Source organism: Orbicella faveolata, unplaced genomic scaffold, assembly GCF_042242905.1.
Source record: "Orbicella faveolata isolate gen_17 unplaced genomic scaffold, um_ofav_v1 contig_47, whole genome shotgun sequence".
Lineage (NCBI taxonomy): Eukaryota > Metazoa > Cnidaria > Anthozoa > Scleractinia > Merulinidae > Orbicella > Orbicella faveolata.
Window position 1 is genome coordinate 17570526 of NW_028301577.1, and position 27832 is coordinate 17598357.

The 27832-nt window shown below is 37.2% G+C and overlaps 4 protein-coding genes across 5 annotated transcripts; 2 read left to right on the top strand and 2 right to left on the bottom strand.

Annotated features, from left to right (window-relative positions):
- Positions 1-1482: 1482 nt before the first annotated feature.
- Positions 1483-6195, bottom strand: LOC149097427 (fructose-bisphosphate aldolase C-like). The gene is made up of 3 exons (XM_089280443.1): positions 5404-6195; positions 4416-4580; positions 1483-2015 (listed from the first exon to the last, which is right to left on the bottom strand). The coding sequence occupies exons 1-3, from the start codon at positions 6101-6103 to the stop codon at positions 1801-1803; spliced, it is 1080 nt and encodes a 359-aa protein (XP_089136569.1). The 5' UTR covers positions 6104-6195; the 3' UTR covers positions 1483-1800.
- Positions 6196-6481: 286 nt separating this feature from the next.
- On the top strand, positions 6482-15371 carry LOC110066027 (required for meiotic nuclear division protein 1 homolog). Of its 2 annotated transcripts, XM_089279430.1 has the most exons (12): positions 6493-6654; positions 8236-8370; positions 9092-9200; positions 10374-10446; positions 10731-10773; positions 11683-11783; positions 11947-12053; positions 12676-12740; positions 13192-13268; positions 13432-13552; positions 14045-14161; positions 15047-15371. In XM_089279430.1, the coding sequence occupies exons 1-12, from the start codon at positions 6553-6555 to the stop codon at positions 15095-15097; spliced, it is 1101 nt and encodes a 366-aa protein (XP_089135556.1). In that variant the 5' UTR covers positions 6493-6552; the 3' UTR covers positions 15098-15371. The 2 variants fall into 2 exon arrangements, with proteins under 2 accessions (XP_089135555.1, XP_089135556.1); XM_089279429.1 differs by having other exon boundaries at positions 6482-6654; positions 14045-15126.
- Positions 15372-15481: 110 nt separating this feature from the next.
- On the bottom strand, positions 15482-21100 carry LOC110066028 (synaptic plasticity regulator PANTS-like). The gene is made up of 4 exons (XM_020773231.2): positions 21027-21100; positions 18915-18960; positions 17901-18019; positions 15482-16666 (listed from the first exon to the last, which is right to left on the bottom strand). The coding sequence occupies exons 1-4, from the start codon at positions 21084-21086 to the stop codon at positions 16562-16564; spliced, it is 330 nt and encodes a 109-aa protein (XP_020628890.1). The 5' UTR covers positions 21087-21100; the 3' UTR covers positions 15482-16561.
- Positions 21101-21272: 172 nt separating this feature from the next.
- LOC110066026 (thioredoxin domain-containing protein 17-like) lies at positions 21273-27438 on the top strand. Its single transcript, XM_020773229.2, has 4 exons — positions 21273-21423; positions 23503-23584; positions 25739-25817; positions 26707-27438. Exons 1-4 carry the CDS (start codon positions 21273-21275, stop codon positions 26770-26772), a joined length of 378 nt encoding a protein of 125 aa, XP_020628888.1. The 3' UTR covers positions 26773-27438.
- The last annotated feature ends 394 nt before the right edge of the window (positions 27439-27832 follow it).

The following is a 27832-nucleotide window of genomic DNA, read 5'->3' on the forward strand; positions in this document are numbered from 1 at the left end:
AAAATGTTGCATTTTGTGATGTCTTGCATGAAATAAAACAAAAAGCGTAAACAAACTCTCGCGAGTGCACAGTACGGACTGGAAATCATTGATATCAGATATCCAAACACCGTCACTGTCATGATTTCCTTTGTTTAAACTTAACGAATTTGGGAAAGCTAGTTAAAGATGTCCAGAGCACAAGGTTCACATAACTGACATAATTGTCTCGCAGTAGTATCAGAAACAAAGCTTCTGTGACAGAATCAGACATGTTGTAGGTTGGATTCTATGAGGTACTAAGAGTTAACATTCTTGCACAATAGTCTGTTCCATGCATTGGGTTAATTTGGGAGCAGTGCAAAAATTGGCAAGCCAAAAAAAGAGCAGTCCAGGAGTATGTCACAGGAACCAAACCCCATCTCTTTTTTCTCTTGCTATATTTTAATCCCAGAAATATGGCACCTATCAGTTCAAAGTGAACACACTAGTCAGTTGGCCATCAAGAACCCCATGACCAAAGCATCTGGAATAGTATCTCAGTTCTTAAGATCAATATTACAGTAGACACAGCATCCATTAAGGGGGTCTAAAACAGGGTTGTACATGACTCCTTCAGCTTGCAGATGAACTGGTCTAGAGCTTTTACAGCTTAGCTTTTGCTAGGACATCTTTTAGGGATTTCCCTCTTGCAATATGAAATTGGGGAAAGGAAAGGGGTCTCCTTAAAGATTTCTCTCACTTGTGGTGGGCAACTTGCACAAAACTTAGTGCAATGAAAGATCTCTGTAGTGTTGTAATGTGTTAGCACATTAAGACTAGACTCGATGGAATCTGTCATCTTTGTATCCAGGAATGTAGTTCGTATTTCAGAAACTTTAGCTGTGAATTTGAATTTGAATTCTGACTGTCTTTCATCCTGTTTTCTGCACGAAAAATCAATAATTCCCATGTCCTGCTATGAAAATAACCAACTTCATGCCTCCTGCCGACCCCTTGCAATCTTGCATCCTGGCTTCAAACTTCCTTTCATCCCGCATCCTGGTAGGGAATAAAAGACTCATCCTGCATCCTGTCAATTCCGTGTTAGACCCTCCAGTGGAACCCTGTTAATCTGATCACCATCGGGACACCAAAATCTGGTTGTATTAAAGGGGTCCTTTAAATAAGTGCTCTTGTTCGGGCCAGTAGTTGTGATAATGAGGTGGCCATAATTTAACAGGGTGGCCGTAAAGCAGGGCTCCACTGTATTAATCTTTATCTGTAATGGGTTTTTGCTCAAGTGGCCAGCAGCCATACAAACTCATTGGAACAAGAGAAAATGTTTCTATAAGAGAATTATTTTGGTCACCTAACATGGCTGCTGTTTCATTGCTGTAGTACACCATTGACCAATATGGTTGCTGAAATGCTATGTGAAAATGCTCTATACTCGGAAAAGTTGTAGCATCAAGCAAGTTAATGCTAAGGGATTCTATCAAGACAAAATAAAAACAAGGCAAACATTTTTCTCATCGTTTATTTTTGATATTTTCATATCTTTTCTCCATCTTAATGAACCTTTCAGGGAAAGAGGGGGTTAAATTAAACTGTCATCTACAACTACCTACAGAAACTACAAGATTGTTTTATAATCACTCAGATCAGCAGAAAAAGAACTTTCACCATTTCCAAATTATTTTCTAAGTTAAATAGCCCTACATTACTCTTTGTTTCACACTTAAAGCAAGACATCTAGAGCTTGAGTCCTCTCTATTAGTTTTGCATCACTGTGTAATTCTACTGTAGTTAACATCAGTAATGGAAGAACTGTTGGATGTTTTAATACTGATGATTAGCAACAAACAGGCTTTCTCCTCCAGCAACACTGGCACTTCCAGTAAACTTTCCTGTAGCTGCAGCTCCATTAGCTGCAGCACGCCTTAGGAACTCTACCTGGCCAGCTTTCACTTGATCTGCTTTTCCACTCCAGGCCTTCAATGCACTTGCTTGAAGAGCACGGCCAAATGAAAATGTCAGACTCCATGGCTTCTTACCTGAATGAAAGGAAGGCAAAGAATTTGAAGTGCTGCTTTGCAATTCTGAACATTCAGTAACCATGAAACCCATTAACCAACTTATTTAAATGAACAATATCAGTCAAACAGCCAAAGCCAGAGAAGTCCTCTACCACCTGATAACCAAGTACAGCAAAGGCTGTGCGCTGGGTTTGCAGCCTGACCACGGAAAAACTTCCTTGCTACAGAAACCATTAAAGTGCCACTGAAACGAAATTTTCGTATGTGAGATTTTTGCTTAGTAATAAAGTTTCAACCTTACTTGGAAACACTGCAGACTTTTTTTTCGCATACGGTAAGCGAAAACTGCTTTTTCAGCCGTTCGAAGTTGGTTGGTTAAGCCCAAAATTGGCGGCCATCTTGGCACGGCCAAAACAGCCTAGTGACGTCACTGGTTGTATTACTCTCAGGCCGAGCTGAAAATTTAGAGTGATTATGGGAGAAGAGAATACTGTTCGAAGCCCCCCCAAAAACATCTTAAGGACATCTCAGAACTGTAAAGCAGATAATAACAGTAGCCTTAGACAAGAAGAGGTGGAGAGTCGATCCTGGGGCTTTTCAGTCTATTTAATTGGACATTTGCAGGATATTTTATGTAAGCAAGCAAACGAGTGGGAGTTCTTAGATCGCAAACTGATCGGGACTCTTGGTGAAATGGCCACCACTCAATTAAACAATACCTACACTCGTAAAGTAAAAAAGACATGAAAACAAGAGAAAGCGGCTTTTGAAATTATTATCCGGACTGCTGATGCACGAATCGCAGCAACAACGCTTCGAGTTTCGAGTCGCTTCGCTTCGAGGAAACCGGACGTGGCTTTTTGAGTTTCACCACGGACGAGATTGTGCTACAGTGACCTTTAGTCCAGTTGTATCTGTTACATCCTACAAGTTATCAAATCAGCAACAATTTAAGAAACCCTCTTCTTTTATGTGAGGGAGCGAATTTAAACTATAAAGGTAAACTAAGCTGCCATGACCCTACAGGTATGTTTTCAGGAAACGAGAGAAAGCGTGACAATGTCGACGGCGAAAGGTGATATATGCAAATTAGTTCAAATTCTGTTTAATAAACCTTCGAAAGGAGTGTAAACTAGTGACATTTTAACGAATTGCTTTGAATTTGGATACCATTAAATGAAGATCATAGACATAAGTATGTGCTAAAGAACTCAAAGTAATCCATCGACCGTGAAATATTGCAATTGGGAGATACGTGTAAAAGAGAAGCGAAATTCCCGCTTTGTTTACACTGATACGTATGCGGCGATAAAGCAAACCCTGCTGCGGATCACAATCGTCAAAGATACATTTTGTCTACCACAAGAACTCTTATTTATTAGTATCATAAAAAGATGCCCTCTGTGTGCAAAGAAGTACTCGACTCAAAGCTTGTGAACCGTTAATAACTTCGTGATTGTGCGGATGGCTGATGCGCTTACGGCTTTTACTGCAGTAAAGTTGCTGAGGATATATTCGAACCTTGTGTAATAGACGTTAGATAAACGTGAGAATCCAAATTTCAGAACCAGGCTGAAAACAGACGACGAAATATTGTGTTTAGGCTTTGACGTGATATAAAAGTTGCCACACTCGTCTTCGAAATCTCCAATCGAGTACTCAAGATGTTCGAAAAGTAACTGAGCTGTTCTAATCTGTAGCATTTATTTTGGTGAATCTACACTCGTTGGCGCCCTCCAACGTTCATGATATGTATTTCCTGTCAAGACTGGACAGAAATTACAAGGTAGAAAACTAGCAGGTATCGACAATATGAAAAATAAACTTGAGTAAATCAAGTGAAAACAAGAGAGAATCTATAGCGCTTCTTGCGTGAATACAACCAGTGACGTCACAAGGTCCTTAAATTCGGTTCCAGAGCCCGGACACAGTTTTGCTCCAAAAAGTCGATTTCAGCACCTAAAAAAAGCACTTTCCGTTAGGATTTGACAGAAATAAAGTTCACCATTATTTTAAGCACGTTTGAAACTACAAATTGGGCTAATAAAAGAGAGTACGAAAATTTCGTTTCAGTGGCACTTTAATTAAAATATTGGCCTTATGTCCCAGCTGGGACAATGAGGATGAGTGACTGATGAATGTGTTTGAATATAATGCACGTAATGCTAAGACAATTCAGACTGAAATTTACAGCCTTTATGGCTCACCATTAATTCAATATGTTTGTAACAGTTTACAGAGAGTCGCACACATGAGGATCATCGGTGAAATGTAGTAAAATACTGTCCATGTGGATCTGGCCTTGTGATCTCGATTGTTGGAAATAAGATAAAACTGAGAATATCCGACTACAAGCCAGCAGTCATTGTTTTTAGATGAACCACAAGAGATGAAAATGAACCTCATTTTGTCATTCACCTGGATATTGGTTGATGGCATTCAAATTAATGGAAGCTTCTTCTTCTGATTGACCTCCAGACAAAAATACAATTCCAGGCACAGCAGCAGGTACAGTGCGTGACAGTGCTGTTACAGTGGCCTGAGCATTCTGCTGTGGTGTGTTCTTGGTAGTGCAACTTTGACCTTTTCAAGAGAAAAAACATTCTTACAACATACTCAAATGATAGTTTTACTTCAAGCCCATAACTATTGCAATATCCAGTTAAAGACCAGTTCTGCATAGAACTTAAAAAGTTTTAAGAGCCTTTTTGTAGCCCCTTTCAATCTTTCAGACTCAGTAGTGATTGATATCTGTTTCAACGAAGGAACAATTCATTACTATACGTCACATGAGACCCCATTAACCTCAAGTGTCAACAAAATTTAAAAGGAGGAAAATTCCAATTTCACACCAACAGTTCATTGATGCAAACTATATTTTTTTTACTAATACTGCAGTAAACTCAGCTTTTTTAGTGAATCGAATGAAATTGCTATTACACTGTGGTGAAAATGTGTCTTTGTTCCCCCTGACCACAAAGGTTGGCTGAAATCATGCATGGACACGTTGTTAATATTACGTGAGTTATGAATAAAATCATTTTGTAGATTTTCCGCAAACGAACTAGCTCTAGGCGTTCGCCTGTCAAAAAGGCTTTTTGAATTTACAAAGATATAGGGCTAAATTAAATAAGACACATATATGGTCTCTAGTGTAAACAAATGCACAGGGGGTATTCAGGGGCATTTTAGTTTTTCAGACGTTTGTTTGCAGCATAACATCACAGGAAGAAAGCTTTCAGTTATTGCAATGTCATCCAGGATACAAAGCAATTTGCTTCTTTGTGATAATTACAGTAGCCAATATCGAATCTAAATACCTCTATCCAGAAACAGAAACCTTGGCCAAAATAGCTGTTAATTCGTATCTACAAAGTGGATGTTTAAAGTCAAATTTTTTGCCTACCAGCTGTTACCATGTTTGGTTTCAGCAGTGTGCCTTCGAGGTAGATATGGTGGTCAACCAAGGCCTTGTAAGTGGCAGACAGGACTGCTTCCGTGACTGTTTGGCATCGCTCTAAAGAATGATCACCGTCGCATAATATTTCAGGCTCGACGATTGGAACAAGACCATTCTGTTGGCAAATGCTTGCATAGCGAGCCAGTACATTGGCGTTCTCTTTCATGGCCAACTCCGAGGGCGTATTCTCAGAAATTTTGAGAACACAACGCCACTTTGCAAAGTCGCAGCCATCCTTTTTGTACTGGGCGCACCTCTCGGACAATCCATCAAGTCCCTGAGTTGTCCCTTCGCCGATGGTTCCTGCGAGGGGCACGACACCTTTGTCCACTTTAATGCCGGGAATTATCCCCTGATCTCGCAGAATCTTCACAAATGGTGTTCCATCGTCTGCCTTTTGATACAGGGTTTCGTGGAAGAGGATGACACCGCTTATACTGTTAGCCATTTCTGCTCCCGAGGTGAACAGAAGCTGTCGATAGCTTCGACGATTTTCTTCGGTGTTCTCCACTCCAATACCAGCCAGTCGTTTGCCCATGGTTCCAGTGCTTTCATCTGCGGCCAAAATACCCTTGCCAGGTACTACAATGGCTTCGGCAATTCTCTTCAGCTCGGCTTTTAGTTCGGGGGTAAAAGGAGCATCCATGCTGATAAGGTAAGAGCGTTTTCAATCCTCTATACTTCGCAAGATAGATCGACCCGTTCGACGCTTGCTACGCAAAATGCAGAGGACAAAGATCATTCGTTCCGGGATCTTTACCTTTCAGTAATGTGTTTTGATTGGTCAGTTGAAAGGCTGGTTTTACATTATAACCAATGAAAACTTCGCTTAGAATGCAGTCTCGGGACATGACATAGGTCTCGTAATTGTTTCGAAATAATTGTGTAAACGTGTCGTTTTAGGAAAATCCAACGCCAAAATCAAATTTTTTCTCCGCTTCTTCTCCCAAATACAGTAAATTATTGCTAGTTTTGCAGCGAAGTAATTTATATTGGAAAATATGCCTTCCTATTATGGTATTAGAGTGGGTGTGAAGGGGGAGGTGTAAGACAGCGGCGCAAAAATTTGTACAGCGGACAACCGCAGAAAACAAGATGGCGACGAAATTTCTTCAAAAGTGCATGGCTTTCAGCTACTTTTTTGACAAATTTCCTTTGCAGAAATCATCAAATTTCCTTAAGGACTGCAAGTTTAAGGTATGCAGACGAATTTATATGGACGATTTGCCTAGGAATTGTGTATTTTTTGAAGTTCACAGTTTATTCATACACTGCATTCACGCATTCACAAGGACATCAAGCAACAGCCATCTTGACGGATAGACGGGCACAATGTTTGTATGGGAGTTTGATGGCAAATTATTTTCTTAAAATTGAATTCTGAACAATTTAGTTATAGCAAAGTTAAGATACTAGACAAAGCATTGCATTAAACAAATCTGCTATTAAGGTGATTCCTCACATTTGCACTGCGCATCCTTACTGCGTATAATTTATGGCGTCACTAGCGCGCGCTCGTGCACGTGGATTTGCCTTGATATTGAGTTCTGTCAGTTGAAAAATAGCTATAGTTCACTAACGAGATCGGGCACCCCAATTCTTTCCCCGTCGTTTTAATCAACTAATCATTAGCTTTGTGTGAGAAAAGACTGATCTGATTTCTATTGCTGAAAATTGAAGAAATAAGGAAAATAGCAGCTGCACTGTAGTCTTTTCTATTTTGCAGTTTGATAGCTGTGGCAAGCAATTTGGTTCCAATATTTTAACAAGGATTCAGCTGTCTGTTAAAATCAAACTTAAAAAGGTTATTTGTGTCCGACACAAGTATTGACTGTAGTTTGAGGCGTGTTTTCATGAGTTTGGGCTCACAAAGATTTTACAATAACTTGGAATGCATTCTAGTAAGAAGCATTAAATAATGCCAAAATGGGACATTTTCAATACCTCACTGCTCTTTAACGAGCATGGGCACCCCCCTTTTTATTTTATAATTTAAGTTCTCATATGATAAATATTCAGTGGACAAAGTTTGAAGAAAACTCTATTGACAGTTTTATCTCAGGGGAATTACCTTAAGAGTTTTTCTTGGGGGAAAGTGGGGGGGGGGAGGGGGAGGGGGACGAGTGACAATGACTTTCAGGCTAGTAGATTATCTTTACAGCTTGTCTAGAGGGCTAGCCTGAAAATAAGTTGTCTTTGCACCCTGTGAATACCAAATTTTGGAGCAACTACACAAATTATACAGGGCCACTTTTGAAGGTGCATAAATTTAGTGGCTCGTTTGGCTCGGCAGTGGATAAAAGAACAAGGAATAATCTATATATGCGTTAAGTCCCAGGTTTATATATTTAGTGGCTTGCTTGGCTTGTTTGGCTCAGCAGTGAATAAAAGAACAAGGAATTCTCTAGTGTATACGGGTTAAGTCTCTATAAAGGGGGAGGGGAGGGTGGAGGGTAGTCAAAACTAGAATTTCTAGAGGGATAAGGGGGAGGGGGAATGAAACCAAAAAACACTCCATGGGGAGGAGTATGGATATTTTCTGAAACAAGCCAATAAATGCAGCCTTATATATATCGTTGAGGGTTGATTGAAAACCCCCTGGAATAAATATTTTAAGAAAACCAAGTTGATACTTGACTTGAACCGATTTGGCAGGCTAAATACATACAGAAAAAAAAAACAGGAGTGAACTATTCTCATCAGTGAATTGCAGATAAAGTTTTGTATGTTCTGTGGTTTAAAAGCCCATTTATTTGTTTTTCTCTTTTTTTTCTACAGATGTATGCAATTCCACTTAATTATGCAAGTAGTGGTGGCAAAGCGGCAGTGATACAACAAGCAAGCAAGGTTCGCCCAAGGACAAAGTCTCCTTCACACAAGATGCGTGTACACCATGAAGAGTCCAATCAACAAGTAAGGCAATTGAAGATAATTTATATTGTTTGTAATTTTGCCCAGTATGGTATTGATAAGAGTTTTGAAATAAAATGAATTGTCAAATTTTTCACGACCTCTGTCACTTTCCTTTTGAAAGCCACAGGTCAAATTAAAGCAACTTTTGTCTTTTTGCTAATTTTTGTTCTTCAGTTTCCAGAATAAAAGTACTAAAATATGTATTGACCTGGTTTTGCCGTATTCAGTAGTTATTGCAGTGAAAAGTTACAGGACATTCTCGAAAAATAGGATTTATTTAATAAATTTTTGGAGTGATCGTACAAAAATCACTCTCAGTGAAAAAAAAAATATTATTACATTTTGAAAATAAAAAATTTGCTATACAAATTTGAGGGCAAATGAACATTAAATTCCCATGGACTTATAGCTTTCAAGGGGTGATTTGAATGCTCACATTTAGAGGCTGTGAAAAATGTGACAATTCCTTTTTTTTCAAACTTCTTGGTATAGTTTGATTTCTAGATTTTTAAGCTTTAATTTGATATAGGGGTGTAGGTATCCACAGTTCAAAGTGGACGTACTACATCACTTGGACATGTGACATCTCTAAATGTATACAGTAACCCTAACCCAACTGATCCAAAGTCGGGCAGGGGCTTAGTTTATAAATTTGAGATTTAAATTATTGAATGTACTTTTTTAAAGAAGTGCTTAGTTTTAATTAATCCTTACATTTTAGGGTTGGATGTGTTGTCAAGCTTATGTTACTGGTGAGAGATACAACATTCATGGTATTCACAATTACCTGAGCAAAATGGAAAAATATAAGATTACCTTTATACCAGAAGGTAAGTAATTTGTGGTTTGGTGTTAAGTAGCATGTTAACCCATTGACTCCTGTGCCGGCCGTAACTGGCCATGACGAGCCTTGGCCTTTCTTCCACTTCTGATGTCATCACCCTTGACCAAAATTGGCATCATCTATGCTCAACTTCTGCAGGAGGAAAAGATCTTTCCAGTGATACCCAGATCAGAGTGATCGGCCCAATGGAGCCTGTGATATGCACAAAAATGCTCAAAAAGTTGAGTGAAAAACTCAGAACAAAATTTCCTGGCCCTACACGTGGCTACTCCATGGCGAAAATTGCCTGTCTCGATGATGCTTTCTCTGAATGTTTTAAACTGGAAGCAATTCCAGTAGAAGGTCAATCACTGCAGCTAAAAGAAAAGAAAAGGAGAAAAAGGAAAGGCGAAAAAAAATAAATAAAAAAATCGAAAAGCCTAAAGACGTAGGTCACTTTCTCGTCCAAAACCTCAAAATTTTGATTTCTGCGCATGCCTGAGCGAAAATGTTGTAAAACGTGATGCTAGTGGAAAGAAAGGCATGCTGTCATGTTGCAAATGCCTGTTTGAGTAGGTTGGAGTTAATTTGGCACAGATCCAGCCTGAAAATCTCCAAAATGACCAAAAAATGCATTTTTGGCGCAAAGCTCCAGGAGTCAATAGGTTAAGTGTTAAAAATTATGTTACTTAATCACCTTTGATGTTTTATACGTAACGTTATTGATAGCATTAATTATGGTTTTTGTTGGAAATTTATGTCTAATTAAAAGACATTGAATGTAAGTACTAATGCTTGGAACAGCTTAAACTTTTGATTTCTGCGCATGCCTGAGCGAAAATGTTGTAAAACGTGATGCTAGTGGAAAGAAAGGCATGCTGTCATGTTGTAAATGCCTGTTTGAGTAGATTGGAGCCAATTTGGCCCAGATCCAGCCTGAAAATCTCCAAAATGACTAAAAAATACGTTTTTGGCGAAAAGCTCCAGGAGTCAATGGGTTAAGTGTTAAAAATTATGCTACTTAACCACTTTTGATGTTTTATATGCAACATTATTGATAGCATTAATTATCATGGTTTTTGTCGGAAATTTATGTATAATTAAAAGACATTGAATGTAAATACTAATGCTTGGAACAGCTAAAATATAATCATGACAGCTAAAACTTTATTTTTTATAGAGGAACCAAACGTCTTACGTGTGTGTATAAAAGATGAAAATGGTAACAACAATGGAGAGGTTTTCTTCTTCAGGTACAACATTTTAAAATCAATCCAAATTTCTTTACAGTAGAAATAAGTGTTATTTACATTTGTCCTCACCAATCACAGTTTGTTGTATGTTTCTTTGCTCTTAACTTGATTGTGTTGAATAAGAGGGGAGGTGAGGGGGGCTTATTAGACAGGGGGGCTTAATAGAGGATTTACGGTATTGGATTTTATCATTGGTTTTTGGTTGTACATGTAATTGCAATTTTTAAACCTTTGTTGAAAATTATGTGATAGTTTCATCATTTTATCTGTGTTGTCTTAAAAAGGTGGCTTGGATCTTTGGTGTTATGGAATGTGTCTAAGTCAGAGGTATGAATGAAACAATATTGCTCCTGCAGGGTTCTGCGCAGGGTTTTGGGCTAGAGTAGAGGCCAAAACCTGAGAAAAGGCATTAATAGCACCCCCTTGTATAAAGAAGTAATTATAGTATATTAGTAGTACTTGTCTGTAGTATTGGAATCGATCCCTATTTGAAGAAACTAGGCGAGCACGGTGGTCCTGGTTAATAAATCTCCAATTACATTATGGCCTGCATGATGATTTTAGTGCGATGAAGTAAATTTAGTTCGAAATGGTGGAGATTCTTATCTAGAACAAATTGAAAACGATTTCAAAGATCCTGAAGATGGATTTTGGGAGAAAAACAACTCAGAAAGTATGGAAAGTAATATTATTGTGAAGTATATCTCAAAATTCCAGGCGAGTGTCACTTTGCTTGTGTTCAATTGCCTCTAAATACCCTTTCGATCACCAGTTTTACCTTTGGCATCTCATCTATTTGGCATAACAGTATGAGTGATAAAGAAATAAAATTTTTGTTTCATACAATAATGTTCTGACAATTGTTTTCAATCAGCATAAATATAAGAAAATGGGGGTAGCTTTAGTGATAACTATTACTAGTTATTATTAATAAAGAAAATGTTCTTCTCAACGTTGTCTTCAGCAAGGGCTTAATTGAGAATTTTCGTCATTATCTTGTGTACTACATTAACATGTATGGTGAAAGTGTCTGTCAAGATTGTTAATGTTATGGTAAAGAGATTTCATGCTATACATGTAGCTATGTATGCCCTGTAAATTGGTTTTAAATAAATTATTATAAACAAAAATATGTCAACAGAGACCAAATATTGCGGATTAACTTTGCATAATTTGTTAAATATTATTTATATTAAGTTATTAGTGATATTTAAACGTGTAATTTACATACGTCAGGAGAAATACTTTAAAAGGACAGCCCAGCTATTCCAAGAAGAAGGACATGAAACTGCAGTTATAGAAACAGAAGATGAGCAACTTTTATATTCATATTCCAAGTAAGTAGTACAACAAAAAGAAATTCATATATTATATGAATTTCTTTTTGTTGTACTTTGATAGACATTTCATTAGTTGCATTTGTGTCAAAATTATTGCTTGTTTCACCACTCTTGTATCAATGGCTCTTACTATTTCATATTTCATTACTTCTTCCATTAGAAATGCAACAACTCTTGTTAATGGAAGGATTATTCTAAATGAAAATTCAAGAGAAGACACCATGGCATTAGAAAAATATGCTTTTTCTAATGCCCTGGCCTTATCCGGTAAGAGTCATTTGTTGCATAATTATTACTTTAATTTGTTCTTGGTTGCCAAATGTGTGCAGATTCCAGATTTAGTATTGATTGACTGACTGACTGATGGATGGATGGACAGATGGATGAATACAGACAGACAGACAGACAGACAGACAGACAGACAGACAGACAGACAGACAGATGGACGGATGGGCAAACACTCAGATGGATGAGGAGTATTCAAACAGTTTAACAACAGATTAATACATTGAAGCTGTGTTAAATACATGTAGAATTAAATAAAATAAAAAATTAGTTAATAAGTGAAGTTGATAATAAAATAGCAATATAATTTACAGCTATAATTAAATGCACAGTAATCTGGAATGTTCCTAGTCAAGGCACTTCACTCTCCGAGTTTATACATGTACTGTACCATCCATACCAATTTATTGTAGGTATGCCAGTGCCTTTCAAGATGTAGATTTTCTGTCATTTGGGATTTAACTTGGTCATCATGTCAACAACTATTCGTAGGCCTAGAATTAATACTTTTCAAACAAGAGTTTTGTTTCAAATCATGGTTGTTAAAATAAGTAAGAAATCAATCATGAAGGGGATGTTTCTCTTTTGTTTTTCCACACTGTAGTTAAACTTGCCATCTGGGAAGATGTCTTAGATGAGTATATACTGTCCATACGATGGGTCCCAGAGGTAAATGAGTCTACAGATTATTGAAGCCATTGCTTTTATTCACCTGATGTTCAAAGCAGTTCTTTGTAGGAACCTTGATTATGACCTAGTGCCTTGCAAATTATTGGATTTTGATCTTCAACTCCATTCAATAAATAAAAATTATTTTATACGCTGCTTGTGGCTACTAAATAATATAACTCTTTGATGTAGGTGCTACATGAAAGTACACAGTTCTTTCTTCCATTTGTATTAAAATGCTCCACCCTTCTTGAGACTATAAATGCAAGACATTAACCAAGCCAAATGTAAGGCTGGGGTGTAAGAAGAATTACAAGGAGTCTCAAGGGCAAAAGCTAGTCAGCTGTGGCACCTGAGCTCTTCTAGACCACAGCCCTGAAATGGCTGGTCTAGCTCAACAGTTCAATGGTTTGCCAATGGGCCTAATATTGTTAATATTTTACAAATTAAGGATTTGAAAAGAGGAATAAAAGTAAAGATGTCAAGAAAGGAGGTGTTAGAGAAAACAGGAGAACTTATTTCTCTCAGGTATGCTAGTATGCAGGAACTTAAATACAATATTTGTATGAATTAATCTATTAATTTAAATAATATTTCACAACTCAGTGTGTTTCAAACTGTTTATGAATAATATTGATTGATTGATTGGTATTGTTTTGTATGTGCTGATAGTGCCTTTGTTCTCCTTTAGATACAAGATCAATTTGTCTTCTGACCTTCTGAAGACCCCAGATTTTTACTGGGATCGTGAAAACCTGGAAAGCTTGTATGATAAAACATGTATTTACCTGGATGTTCACAAAAGGACAAGGGTAAACATTTTACCTATAGTCACAGAAAATACTTTCACATTAAACAGTGTTGATATTAGGAAATAAAATTGGCATTTCAGTATAGTTGAAAGACAATACAAACATGAAGCATGCACACTGCTAAGATTATGTCTTGTCAAAATTTTGTGGAAGGGAGAAAAGGCCTACATGTAGTTGACTACCAAGGGAGAGAACGGCAGGGGTGAGGACCTGTGTGACCACTGTACCTGACCCCTAAGTATTTAAATTGCACTCTGCACTATCTGAGACTGTCTCACTAGTTCAAAAAATTAATGTAAAGTTAGGCCACAGGTAGATTGTTCCCTAAAATGGATTGGAATGAGTAAAGGCACGCTTGGAACAGTCTGAGAGTAGTAATGTGTCTTGCCAAGACCAGCCTTGAACCTGCACTTTCTTTATCCATATTAAAACCACACTTCCTAATATATACATTTCATGACATTTGGTAATAATTCTTTGGTTCTGTACAAGGTGATGAATGAGAAATTAAATCATTGCTCTGAGATGGTGGAGTTATTAAGGACACACCTCAGTGAAAAGCATTCCTTCAGACTGGAATGGGGTATTATTGCACTTATAACTGTTGAGGTATGGAGTTCACAATTTTCAGGTCCAGAAAATATCCATACCCCTTCAAAAGAATTCTGAGGGAGTAGGGGGTCTCAACAGCGAAAGTATCAGGTGCAGATCTAGGAGAAGGGAGCAGGGAATGCACCCCCCTCCTTGAGATGATTTTTAAAATTTGTTTACCTCACCAGTCAGTTACACTATTCCTTAGTGGTGCACCCCCTCCTAAGAAAAATCCTGGATCCACCCCTGAGAAAGGAAGCTAAACTGGAAATTCCAGGGGGGGATTGGAGTACAAAATAACCTTCCTGGGTGGAGGTATGGATATTTTCTGCAACCACACAATTGCATATGATACAAAGCTTTTGAAAATAATACCTTAATAAAGAGACCTTTTAGAGTGCCATGGAGAGAGCTATGCACCTGAAGTCCTTTGTATGCATTGCAAGCCTGTGAAGCCGTGCAAAATTTTTAAAAGACTCATATTGGTTACACTGTATGTGGGTTGGGTTTGTGATTGGTTCTGTTCCTTGCTCCAAGGCTTTTTCTCCAGGTTCTCCCTAAAAACCTAACACTTAAGTACTACTGTACATTGTAGATAAATTCTAATTTGATCCAGAAACAGTTGATAAAGAGCCATTCCATGGATGCTACTGTTAATTTTCCTTAATTAATTTTTGTTTCTTTATAATTAAATAGTAGCTGGCAGTTGCTCTTAAGCCTTGCTTATGTGCCAATAATAATTATACCATTCCTTGGTATTTGTTTTAAGAGTTGCAACAACTGACTTATGAGCTCAAACCTTCAACAACAGGACAGCTTGCAACTGCCTAACAAAAGCTGATCCTAAACTAGAACAATGTTTTAAATTAACATTTTATCTGTTGTATCTTGTTTCTTTTGCAGGTTGTGTTTGAAACTCTGTATTTAATAGAGAGGTACTTCCCCTTCAGGTGACCCATGTTTGGTGTATGAGAAAAAAAGAATCATTTGAGAACTTATCAAAAGACATTTAGCGAATCAGTTCCTTACAGAACATGTAGTACATGTATTATGTGTATGGCTTCATCATTGAGCCTACTTACGAGCAGTGTCCTGCAGTTGGCAAACTCAGGGGATGACACTACGAAAAAAGGACTGCCTATTCTTAGAGACCCAAGGACAGCCAACTGGGGTGTGACAAAACTAAAACAAATATTCAGCTTGATGAAATAAATACAAATTTTGTTGAGCTGATTTTGTCCATTTTAACTTTTGCTTCACCTCCCTGCTGTCTCTTCAGTTATCTACCGCTGGGTATCATGTATCATGGGGTAGGATCATGTTAAATTTAGATGGAAATTCTGTCTTACAGAATGTTTTTTTTATTTGTTATTTTTAATGTTAAATATTGTTAACATCAATGTAACAAACCTACTCATTTTAAAGTGAAACACCTTTCACAGTTTTTTCTGTGGTTTATTTAGAAAGAGATCCAACTAGTATAAAATAATAATTTGTGACAAATAATTTTGTCAAGAAAAAAACTGGAATGTCATAAAATGAGTACCGGTATCTTTTGAAAACCAAGCTTATAAACCAATAATCATCATTGTTACTGAGAGTGATTGTACTGTTACCATATGTTAGCATGTTTGACAACTTTCTAACATCTTGATTTTCTGAATACTTCACCCAACCAACAAGCCAAGCACTGCATGGGTAAGTTATTGACAAGTAACTTGGGTTTTGATTGGTCTGAAAGCAATTAAAAATAGCTAACAGAAATGATGTCAAATGTTGATTGAAAAATCAACTTCACTTTTAGAATTTTGTCAAGAAGTCAGATCGAAATTCATGACCAAAAATCAAAGGAAGCTGACATTTTATCATTTGAAAATAATCAAACAACTTGCCTGCAAAAGGCAGACCAATTTTTGCTTCATGCATCTGACAACCAGCTGGGAATTACCAGTTAGTTGTTTCACATCATAAACAACAAGGGAAATTCCTTGTGAATTAGCTGACTACCAGTGTGGGACCTACTCATATGAAATTTCACTGCACTTAGCATGTCAAAGAACTCTGTCAAAAATAAAGATCAATTATTATTATTGAGAGTTTCCCAAAACCATTGGTAATGTCATGATAATGGCCTTTGTAGCAGAGGCCATACCTTAAGGCATGGGAAAGGAAGAAAAAATGTCACATGTCCCCCAGGGTGTGAATGCAACTGCATGGCTGTGTGCTTTCTTTCCCTGTGTTTGGAGGATTCCAGCTCATATGGTTCTGTTACTCAACTTGCTTCCAGTTCAGCCTTGCTGGCTTAGTTGCCCACGGCTCTTTTTCTTGAAATATATTAAGAGTCTTCACACAGACACTTATTCCATTTTTGAATAAATCACGTTTCTTCTTCTCCTCCTCCACTGTGAAGAATACATTTCACTCGTTACCATTCCAGTATTTTCTAGGGTTTTCTCTCTTTTCCCACACTGAAGATGAGGTAAATTTGATTTCATCCATTTTCATGACTTCCAACATCAGCTCCTGAAGAAAATTAATTAAAATACAGAATTAAAAATGTTCAAAGAATTACCATGATGCCAAGGGCACTAATATATTCTTGTTAAAGGGAGAGATTATTTCATCAATGATTTATTGAAAATACAACATGATGCAATACATGTATTGTCATTCCTCTATTTTGGATACTAAGTTGTACACTTCTAACAACCCACAATAAGGGAACAACTACATGTGTACCAAGCCCAAAATAGGATCACGCTACTCTATCTCTTACTCACTGGTTATAATATATAGATTTAGCAAAGCCCAAAAGCAGAGCTCCTGGGCCGGGTTGTTCAAAGCTTGATTGAGCTAACCCAGGATAAATGAGAATTTTGATATGAGTTTTGTAACTTTGCGGTGAGGTTTTCTGTATATTATATTGTTTGGCCTTCTGTTTTGAGTTTGAATAATCTCAAACTACACATAACAAAAGCAGTGAAAAACACTTGTATACAAGAAAAATTTATACTGTGGTTAACTTTTGATCCTGGGTGAGCTTTAACTGGCTTCTAAACAATTTTTTACAAGTTAACCCGACATGAGCCTGCAATCCAACCGAAAACTAGAACTTGGTCAGCAGTCAAGATGATGAGCTTGATGAGCTCTAAACTTGAGCCTGCAATATGGTCACATGATACTGGTCAGCGGATACCTTGTTTTGAGAGGTGTCAATTGACCATAACATGGATGTCCAATATCGAAGAAGTATGCTATAAACCAAGGCTACAAGTCTCTGTGTGGCTGCCATCTTGCGCGACTCCGTTGTTGTCAACGTCGTCGTCGTCAAAGTGTACCCGCCCACGAGCAATACCACTAGCCATGAAAACCATGAGAAAATCAATGCATGGGTTTCCTTTACTTTCCTATTAGAGTGTATGGGTATGGTGCTCCGTTTGGCAGCCATGCAGGCCACCAGAGCTCCGCTATAACATCTGAATAATGTACTAAATAAATGATTTTTAGTTATTTTATTCTCACAGTCATCATTTTTTTATAGTAATTAGCCCTTCCATGTCAGAATTCAGCTAAAAAGGAAAAGAAGTTACAGGCTTTGAACCGGTGACACTCCACTTTAAAATGAGACTGAAGTAACAAGCTTTGTAGATGATTAAGGCAATAAGGGTTACTTCAGTTATACAGGGGGAAGTTACAATCCTTGCATCAAACTAAATAAACATCTGTAGAATAAGGGCTTTACATTCTCCAGACCAACCTTTGACTCGGAGGATTTATTATAGGTGTAAGTCGCACAGCTGCTGAAGGCCTTCCAGTACACTGAACAATCCTGCATTTCACCATAGATGTAGTAACGATGAAACTGGTTTTTGGCAGCTGAAGTAACAAGGCACAATAGATGATACTGATTAGACAAATCAAAACAGAGATTACTTTGAATTCTCTTTCTGCCTGGGGGCAGAAAAGAACAAAAGTCCTTGCAAAATGCCAGCTCATTAATAATTCATCAAGTTGAAACGAGGAAATCATAACCATGTTAGAGTAAGCCTGAGACCAATTTAACCCCATTTGCAGCACCTCGAAGTTTATTAAAAATACTCTGTGGTATGTCATATTTTCAACTCTCATAGTGTTTGGAAATGTGGTAAAAAACGCTTTCTTGTGTTTGATAATATTATATTGCATCTGATCAACCACTGTTCACTGTCTTCATGTACCTGGCATCAACAGAAATGATGATGATGATGAAGATGATGAAGGTGGTGATCACAGTTGCAGAAAACTGATATTTCAAAGACTACAGTTAGAAATACTGGGTTTTGACCAACTTGCTGGTTGACAGTAACATCATATGGTATGAAATTGGGTTTAGTCCTTGACTATCTTTATTTGTTAGAAAATACAGTAAATTAATGTTCAATCTATGATCTAACTCGGAAACATATCACAGGTGATATGCTTCTGCTAACTATATAAACTGTTCGTCTTGAATGATAATGAAACCTGGTAAGAAGTCTTTAGTTCTAACATGTACCACATGGAGAAGGACTGTGGAAAAGGAGTGCAGACAGGAGGGGTGGGTCAGCTGGGCCAAAGCCAACCGCATGGCACAAGGCAGGGCTGGCTGGAGAGCGAAAGTTGCAGCCTTATGCACCCCTGGTGCAGGGAGAACTAACTAGTACCAACAAGTACATGTCAGACTTGGACAGGCTTCCATGAGGAATGCAAAATTAATCACATAATATTATCATTTTCAACATGTAACTCTTACACCGGCAAAATCTCCACTTTTCCAAGAATGTTATGCACTTGGGAGGCTGGAAAAGAAACCAAAGAAATTAGCTGTTAAGATTTTGGCTACCATTAGAATGGAATCATTACAGTGTAATCCACAAACTATAAAATTTTTGGTCAGCTTTAATTCAACCTAACTTATACTTAATCCTACCAAGGACAAGTCATTTCCATTTAAACAGGCCCTTAGAAACACAGACAATTGGGTAAAAGATCATGTTTCCTCAGTATTTCTTTATTTCCCAGTCTTTTGCTGAACTGTCTGGTTTAAACTGCATTTTTCAGCACATATCATGAAGAGTAAGAGGGGGAAATTGCGGTATTGGACAATTTTTCTTGCGGTATTTCAGTAGTTTTAGTCTCGAAATACTGTATTGTGGTATTCTCTGAATCTGTGGGATGCAGTGTTTTAGCATTACAGGCAGTATTAAAAATTATCCTCCAAGTCCTCCAACTAGACCCTCCAATGTCTTCCGAGTCTTTTCCAGTTTCGCCGTAGTAGGAAATGGGTAAGCTATTTTTCGCTAATTTAATTAGCATTCACGTCAGTGGAGTACTCATTTTGATTATTTTGTCTTAACCCTTTGAATACCAAACTTTCGCCAAAAAATACCGTTTTTAACCGTTTAGTCAGGTTTTTTAGCTGCCATGATGCTAAATAAGCCTAAGTTTTGCTAAAAAAAGCTTTTATTTTACTAAAAGGAAACATTTTTCGAGGATTAGGTACAAAATTGAGCAAAACGTCAATTCCGGGCATGCGCATAAGCCAAAATTTGGACTTATTCTTTTTTTTCTTTTTTTTTAGCCATTAACCGTTCTCAATTTCGTTTGTTGGCCATTTCCTTTCTGTTTTTCTTGGCCCTTTTACACTGGCTACCTTTTGAATTGTATTTTCTTTCTGGCTGCAGTAAAAAGTTGGATGTTAATTACGGGCAAAGCCTAGAAATGGACCTTGATCAATCATAGGTGTTGTGGACCATTTTACCACCATTTTTGCACCAAAACTGATAACGTTTTTCGATTTGCGATGTCGGAATGTCATCGATATCTAAACCTGACCATTGTGCGGAAAGGGCTAGCCTAGCACTACCATCTGCTTATCAAGAATATCTGATGACATTTAAATTGATGACGTCACAAGTGGTACAAAGAGCACGACCATTAATTACGCATATATGCGTAGTTGGTATTCAGAGGGTTAAGTTATCAAAAATTACCTGACTTAACGTTCATTAACAAATTCTTAACTCTTATTTGTGTTATTTGCTCTGAACTGCAGACTGTAGTGGTTTCAGTATGAGATCTAGTTTCAACTTAGTTTGCAGTATTTAGCAATTTTTTTGTGCGATATTTCATTATTTACCAAATTTTTTGAGGTGTTGCAGTGTTCAGAGGACCCCAAATGTACCGCGCCATGAATAAAATGCTTTTCTTACACATTCAGCTTGTTGATATTCATGTGGTTGGATTCATTATTACAGAGTCAGAATGTGATAACAGATGGAGTCCACAGTTCTCATCTCAAAGTTGCTGCATAGCTGTCACTAATCACATTATTCAGTGTAAACTATTGCTTGATTGAATGACAAGAATTAGAAACTTTTAATTACTAGAAGAACTTAGCTTACTACTTAGCTCGGAGTACTGTTAACCTGAAGTTTGGAATACTTCAAACCAGTTTTGGCATGCACTTAACAATAAATTCCGATATTAAATTGATGAATTTAAAAAGTTGATCCTGCCTTCCCCTACCCCACCCGCTGTCTGGGGGCCTGAGCTGAGGGTCACCCCTCTACCAAGTCAGTAGGAATGAGCAAAAAAAACTCATTAAAGTCATTTTTGACCCACTACCAAGCCGACCCTGTGATTTCTCATATAAACAGTTATCTAATATTTAGAAAGAGATCTGTGAAAAGTTCTCTCGCCTGATCGCGTGGATCGGTGTTGAGGGGCCTAATCCACGAAAAACACTGCTGTCTGCAAAATCGGGTGCACGTGTGTTTTTCGGCCCTTTCTAAAATCTCTTAAAATTCACGATACAATTTCACTGTTTCTAAACCAATGAGGGATCACTACTAAATGGACTTACCTTGAATTCAGTTGCTTTTACCTCAGTTTGAACACTTTCCTCTCCAAAAATGCTCGACATTATCAAGAGCCACCAACAGTAACAATTAGAGATCTGGGTACGAGACTATGTTATTAAAATGACCGAATGGATATCTGGGATGTACTGATTAGAAAATGAAAACGAGGTTGTGGATTGCAAACGAGGCAAAGGTGGAGATTCCGGGAAAGGAGAACTTCCACAAACTATAAACCACCCAAAATTATCATGTCTGAGCCAAAGCAACTTCAGCTTCAGGTGGAGGGGCTTAGTAATTTAATGGCAACGCTGAAAGAACACGAAGGAAAGAGAAGAACGGTCATGTTTATCGGCTCAATGAACGAGAGTGGCGAGAGTTGGTGTCCAGACTGTCGAGAAGGTTTGTAACTTTCTGATCATGTTATTTCCTGTCAGAATAATGAACCTCACGCTCCTTCAACATCCGTGAGTTGTGATTGAGAACTTGTTGTTGTTCGACGCTACACTGACTCTTTCAATTCCTTGCCTGTTAGATGAAGAAAAACCTGAGATTTTGTTTTCTGTTCGTTTGTTCCTCAATACGTCTTGAAGTGTTTTGATTTCATTAATTATATTTCACATCTAACTGCTGGGCTACACCCAACGTCTGATTTTTCACATGACCAGCTGTGTACAATCCACTGGGCAGATATTTGCCATCAAAGTTGTAAACGATGTTTCCTAGTATATTAAATTCATGAGACATAAACGGATAAAAAGTAAAATTTTCTCCTCAGTGCATGTTCTGATGAACGTAAAATGTGACCCAGAATGAAACGAAAACCTCACCTCGATGATATCCAGTGAACATTTTTAAAAGCTGTAATTCTTGAATAATTCATAATGTAACATGATATGTTCTCAGGTCTGGAGCAAGTCATCAACTGACTCTCTGCTAATTTGAAGTTTGAAATCTTTCAATTTTATAGCTCTTGTTATTTTTGTAGACTCTATGCTTAATTCAGAGGTTTCATACTTATGTGTATGATCTAGTCCAGGTTGAAATAAGACATAGAAAATGCAGGGGGTTCTTTAGACTCCCCCCTCCCCTTTTTTCACAGTAAAAAATAAGTGAGTAAAGAAACAAGAATAACTGAATACTTATGAGTACTGTGCAGCTCTTCTTTGTTAGTGGATTATATCCCTTGACAAGAAACTGCTCCAGTCAGATGCCTTTGGACAAAACAATTATTGGGAGCCAAGCGCATCTAACTACTTTAATTTCTTTTCTTCTGGTTAAATAGTTTGTGTCTTAATTAGGGGAAGATGTGAAACAATGTATGCTTTAAGAATCAGCATATGACTTAAAACCTTCCTTGCAGAGCCAATTTTGCCAAGGAAAATTGATAATGAGGTTCAATCCACACTAATACATTTTTAGACACAATAAGTATTTGAAGCAAAAACTCATCAAATGCTTCACATCTGTGCCCCCTTTTCTGCAGTGCTTTCACTGTCCACACTTTAAAACACTCAAAACACTAATACCCTATGACAAAAAAACTACAATCCTCACAAGCCAATGCACATGCAAGTAGATGACATGATCAGCGTTTTCACTGTCCTCACTATTACAATAGGGCTTAATGCATTCAAGTGTCTCCACTGTGGACAGTGGATGAGCATTTGGTAAAACTCCATCAAAAAATAGGCGTCATCCTGCAAAAATCCAGAACTGTTACAGGCAAATATTCCCTAATTCTATTGACTTAATATTTAAGGTTACTGAATGTCGTTTCAGTCACCAAAAATTGGCTGCATTTCCTTTTTGATTGAAATACCATTTACACAGCATCAGGATCCAGAATTGCTTTGAAGGAAATTGTTGGATCCCTGGTATATCAAAAGGTTAATTAATAATAGCATGGCTCAATAAGTAGTGTAGTAAATTTCATCAATGAAAGCAAGATTTGAAACAAATTTGAAGGTTGAATGATAAATTGATTATTCTTGAAAGTAAAAAAATTGCTTTGAAAGAGCTAGAGGTTTGTAAATGTTTAACACTACACTTGTTATTCTGAATATATTTCCTGCAGTTGTAGAAGACTTAACATCAGACGTTTTCCTTGGAGCTGCTGCGCAGGCCCAGAAATATTGACCTTTTTTGTAAAAATGCAGATGGTAACCTGGTGTAATGGGTTTGTTGATGGAGATCAAAATGGAATTTGGACTGTTTGTTTTTATGGTGGGAAGAACACCGAAGAACCTGTTAAATATTCCTTAAAGCTAGGACGGGAACCTCTATCCTCAAAGGAAAAAAACTCAGTGCAAATATAACCTAGGATCTAGGGAGAACTCTTACAGCTGTACGAGCTCTTCTCCCTTAAATTAGATTAAACTTGTGAACCATTAGGTTTATTTGTCACCATACCCAGTTTTGCATGATCAGTAGTTTGTGAAGACATAAAAAGTACAAACTGAGTGCTGTTTTATATTTCAGTGGAACCAGTTGTAGAAGCTGCTTTGCAACAGGCCTCATCTGACCTGGTGTTCATTTTGGTTATTGTTGGTGATAAGCCTGAGTAAGTTCACTCTTTTAATAAAGGTCCAGAAAATTATTCACTAATTATTTATGTTGTTAACTTTTTTTGAACTGACCTGTTTTTTTTTTTTAAATAGTTATTTAGTTATTTATTCCTATGATTCAACTGGATCTGTGAACCCAGCATTGTTTCTAAGGAGATAGAAAGAGACAACACTTTCTTTTGGGAAATGATACTTAGCTCTTATTAACTGAGCAGGAGGTCTGTATGGGAGAATCTTGACCGAGGTCTGTACACATGACCAAGGTCAAGATTCTCACATACAGACCGACTAAGCTCGGTTAATAAGATGTTTATTACATGGCAAACTAGAAAAAATTAATACGTTTAATGTAACTGGTTTGTGCAAGCTAACATTTTGCTTGCGAACGGCGATGAGCTGAACTAAATTCTGCCAAAGTTTGCTCGTTCTCTTTACTTTTTTTCCTCATCAGGCTTGGCACTTCCATAATATGAATATTTTCTGGAACTAATATTTTGGACGAAAACAATCAATATTTTTGTATTTAGTTTGCAACTTTTTCACGGCCAAGTGTAATCGATGGAGATGCCGGTCTAGATGGGAAAATCTAGACCGCAGTCAATATCGATTTCAGCCAATCAAATTTGTGAATTCGTTAGTTCCCAGTCCTTGTGAGACACAGCCATATAATAAAGAATGACATCAAATGTTTCCCACTGAAAGGAGCCCATCTTATGACATTTCTATGTAATGCTTGTGACTCACACAGGTATAAAGTTATGCTATTAGTCCGTGGGTACCTATCAAGTCAGGTACTCTTGAATACTGTGTTGGTTAACTCAAAATACTTGAACACACAGGAAAATTACTGAATAATATCTTAACACTAGGCTAATAATCAACTTGAAGGTGATAAAGGTACATTAACTGCCATAAAACATTTCTGAAGCCATCATTTAAACCATTCATCCTTCAACTTTGCTTTGCTCAGTTTACACTCGCTAAGGACTAATGATTTAAATGTTTACTTCACAAACTCGCTAGAGCAGTTAATATTCCTAGTTTATCAATTTCAAGTTCAACTACTTGATAAATAGCTATTAATAACTTGACCACCAACACGTCCCAAACATTTCTTTAGAAACCAATAACTTTGTAACTCTTTACACATCAGCTTTACACTAGCTAGTAAAAGTCAGATTTTACTGCCAAATCAATTTCTAACTAGCCAGATTTTCCATTTCTCAAGTTTTGGGTACTAAGTGCTTTTTGTTTTATGGCATATGCTAAAACCTGAAACAACAAAACAAAACCATTGAAACAAAATCACTGAAATCAGCAAAACCACTGAAATAGCTTAAATGAAACAACCTACTTGTAAATGAAACCACCTAAACAACCAACATAAAATTGTGCAAATGACAACACAACCAAAAAAAGAACAAGAAAAAACAACAACAACAACAAAAAAAACAGGAAAGAACATAAGTGAAATTTGGAGGAAAATGTACTAGATTTCCTTTCAGATATTGTCTGGACTTTAAGGGTTTCAAACAGTAAGGCTCTCCTATTCTTATTAATCTCAATACAGTTGGCGAGGGGTGATTGAGGAGCACCAGGCCAGCTATCAAAGTTGATGGGAAAAGAGAGCGAGCCATGTTATTGGTTGAGCATGACCCACTGACTAATCCGTCAAACAGCAATCTTAAAAATTACTGGTATTCCAGAAACTTAAAAAAGGCAAAGTTTATGTAATTATGAAAGGACTGGTAAGCTCTTTGCTGTTCAGTGATAATTAGACTGGCTGCCTCTGTTTCGCCAATCAGATTGCACATTTACATAGTAGTCAGTCAGTGGGTTATGCTTATTAAGTTTGATATCTATGGTAGTCAGAGCTAACTAGCAACCTATTTTAACCCTGTAAACTCCCAGGAGTGATCAAAATGTAATTTCTCATTGCAATACCTATATATCATTAAGTAGGCAGGTGATGAGAATACAGAAAATCATCAGCTTAGCAACATTGTCTTGATATACAATCTATTCACAGAACTGCCAAAAAAAATTATGGCTACCAGTAAAAAGAATTTCTGTGAACTTCGGACTGAAACGATGATTATTTACTGTAGAGGACATTTGCTCAATGAGACAATTGTTTTGTCTTTTAACAGATGGAAATCACCTGAAAATGAATTCAGAAAAAGTGAGTTCAAACTCACAGAAATTCCAACAATTGTGGACTATGGCACTGTAAGTACATTTGTTTTACAAAATTTATGTTTTTAGATTCAGAGCAATTTTCAGTTGAAATGTCATAAAACCAAAACTAAGTAATCACTGTCCAATCACAAATTACAAACTAAAACAATCTTGTGAGCCAATCAAAACACATTTAGAAAATTAAATACACACAGCCAATGCAAAGCATGTGAAAATATTTGTGTGCTATTTGTGATAAAATGTTGGTTTTGTTTTTACTTCTGATCGGATAACAAGGTGGGGTGAGTTTTTTAAAACTAATCACTTAATATGTGTAGTGATGCAAAACTAAAGCAAACACAAAATACTTTCACATTATTTTCAATTGATGTTCAAGTGAAAAATGTTCTATACAGATCATGCTGTTGGTCATGTTGGCTGACCCTATCGGGCCAATATATCAACCGATACTTGGTCCATATGTTGGCTGAGTATTGGTCGAGACTTGGCCAATACTTGGCTGATATACCAGGTGATAGTTGGTGGAGTGTCAGTTGATACGTCAGCAGATGTATGTCAGTCAAGTGTCACTCAAGTGACGGCCGACATATTGACGAATACTATACTGATACTCAACCCACACTCAGCCGACACTCGACCGACATTCAACCAACTGTTGGCTGATATATTGGTCAGGTGTCCATCTAGTGGACTGGTATCAACTAACGGGCGAATGTCTTTTGAGATGTACAATGTTTATCATGATGTTTCAACTGTTTAAGTTGCAAGTCTTCATCAGGTGACGAGGTTGACTGAATACGGGGTATCATTTGTATCACAAATCCATGTACACTTTAATTTTAACTCAATGTAATACAAAGGCTAGTATTCACATACATTTCATAGGCATTGTAACCTATTTTTCTTGTCGTTTTCTCAGGATAAAAGGCTGGGATGTGAAGACTGCAAAATTCAGGACAAAGTGGACAAGTTCTTTTCAAACTGAAAATGAATGACCCAAAGCGATCACAACAAGAACAATCATAGGCAGTGTGCTTGTTGCTCTGTTTGTGTGTAATAAGTTGCAAAATGTGATACACTCCAAAACCCTACAGATTTGAAACTTAACATTTGCTCAACCTAATTATTACAAGTATGTTTGCATGAAGAATCTAATGTTATTAAATTATGAAAATAGAAATTAATGAGCTTTGCAAATTTGGCAACAAAGAAAGGAAGGGTTGGTTTGTGGGAAGAAAAAGGTGATCTTGCCCCTGAACATAAATAAGATTTTATTCTTTCAAGTTCAGTGCTCACTCGTGAGATGTAACTTGGCTGATGGAGTAAGAAATAAGTTGAAATTTGTCTTGAGATGAAAGATAAATTATCTGTAGCTTAAAGCAGATAGTTGGTCTCAAGTTATCTTCAGTCCTGTAACTATTGGGTTAAGGTCCACAGAATGTCACTTGGTGAGATAGAATGTTTGCAATTTACAGATGTCACATTTTGCAGACAACGTTATCTGTAGTAGTATATGAAATATATTTTTCTTTTTTTAATGAAATTGCCAAGTAAAGGTTTAGATAGAGACTTTCCAATCGATATCTTCAGATGTATGTGTCTGTAAAAGTTAGTTGTGATGTTATGTTATTAAAGTGAAAGCCGTGAATAAGCTGGAAGCAGATTCATTGTGTTCATAGCTTTTGAAGTAAACTACTTCACGTCACTGACTACAGGTGATCATAGAGTGCCTGAGTGAAGGCTCGAGAGTTTGTAAGACTTGAGTGTGTGGATTTGAAATTCACCGTCCGGAGACAAAAAAAATCACTTTTGCTTCAAAGGCTGAGCTGCAAAAATTTAAACTTCACCTAGATATCTTAGCTTTTCTTGTTTTTTCGCTTCCGTATGCTACATTTAATTGGTGATTTTCCCGTAAATTCAGTGATCAGCCTCTTAATTGCCCATAAATTAGTCTATCAACTTTATTGCGTTGCTGTATTACCAATTTCTTACAACTAACATGAAAAAGAATGTATGGAATTCACTAAAACTCTGAGCTTGGGATT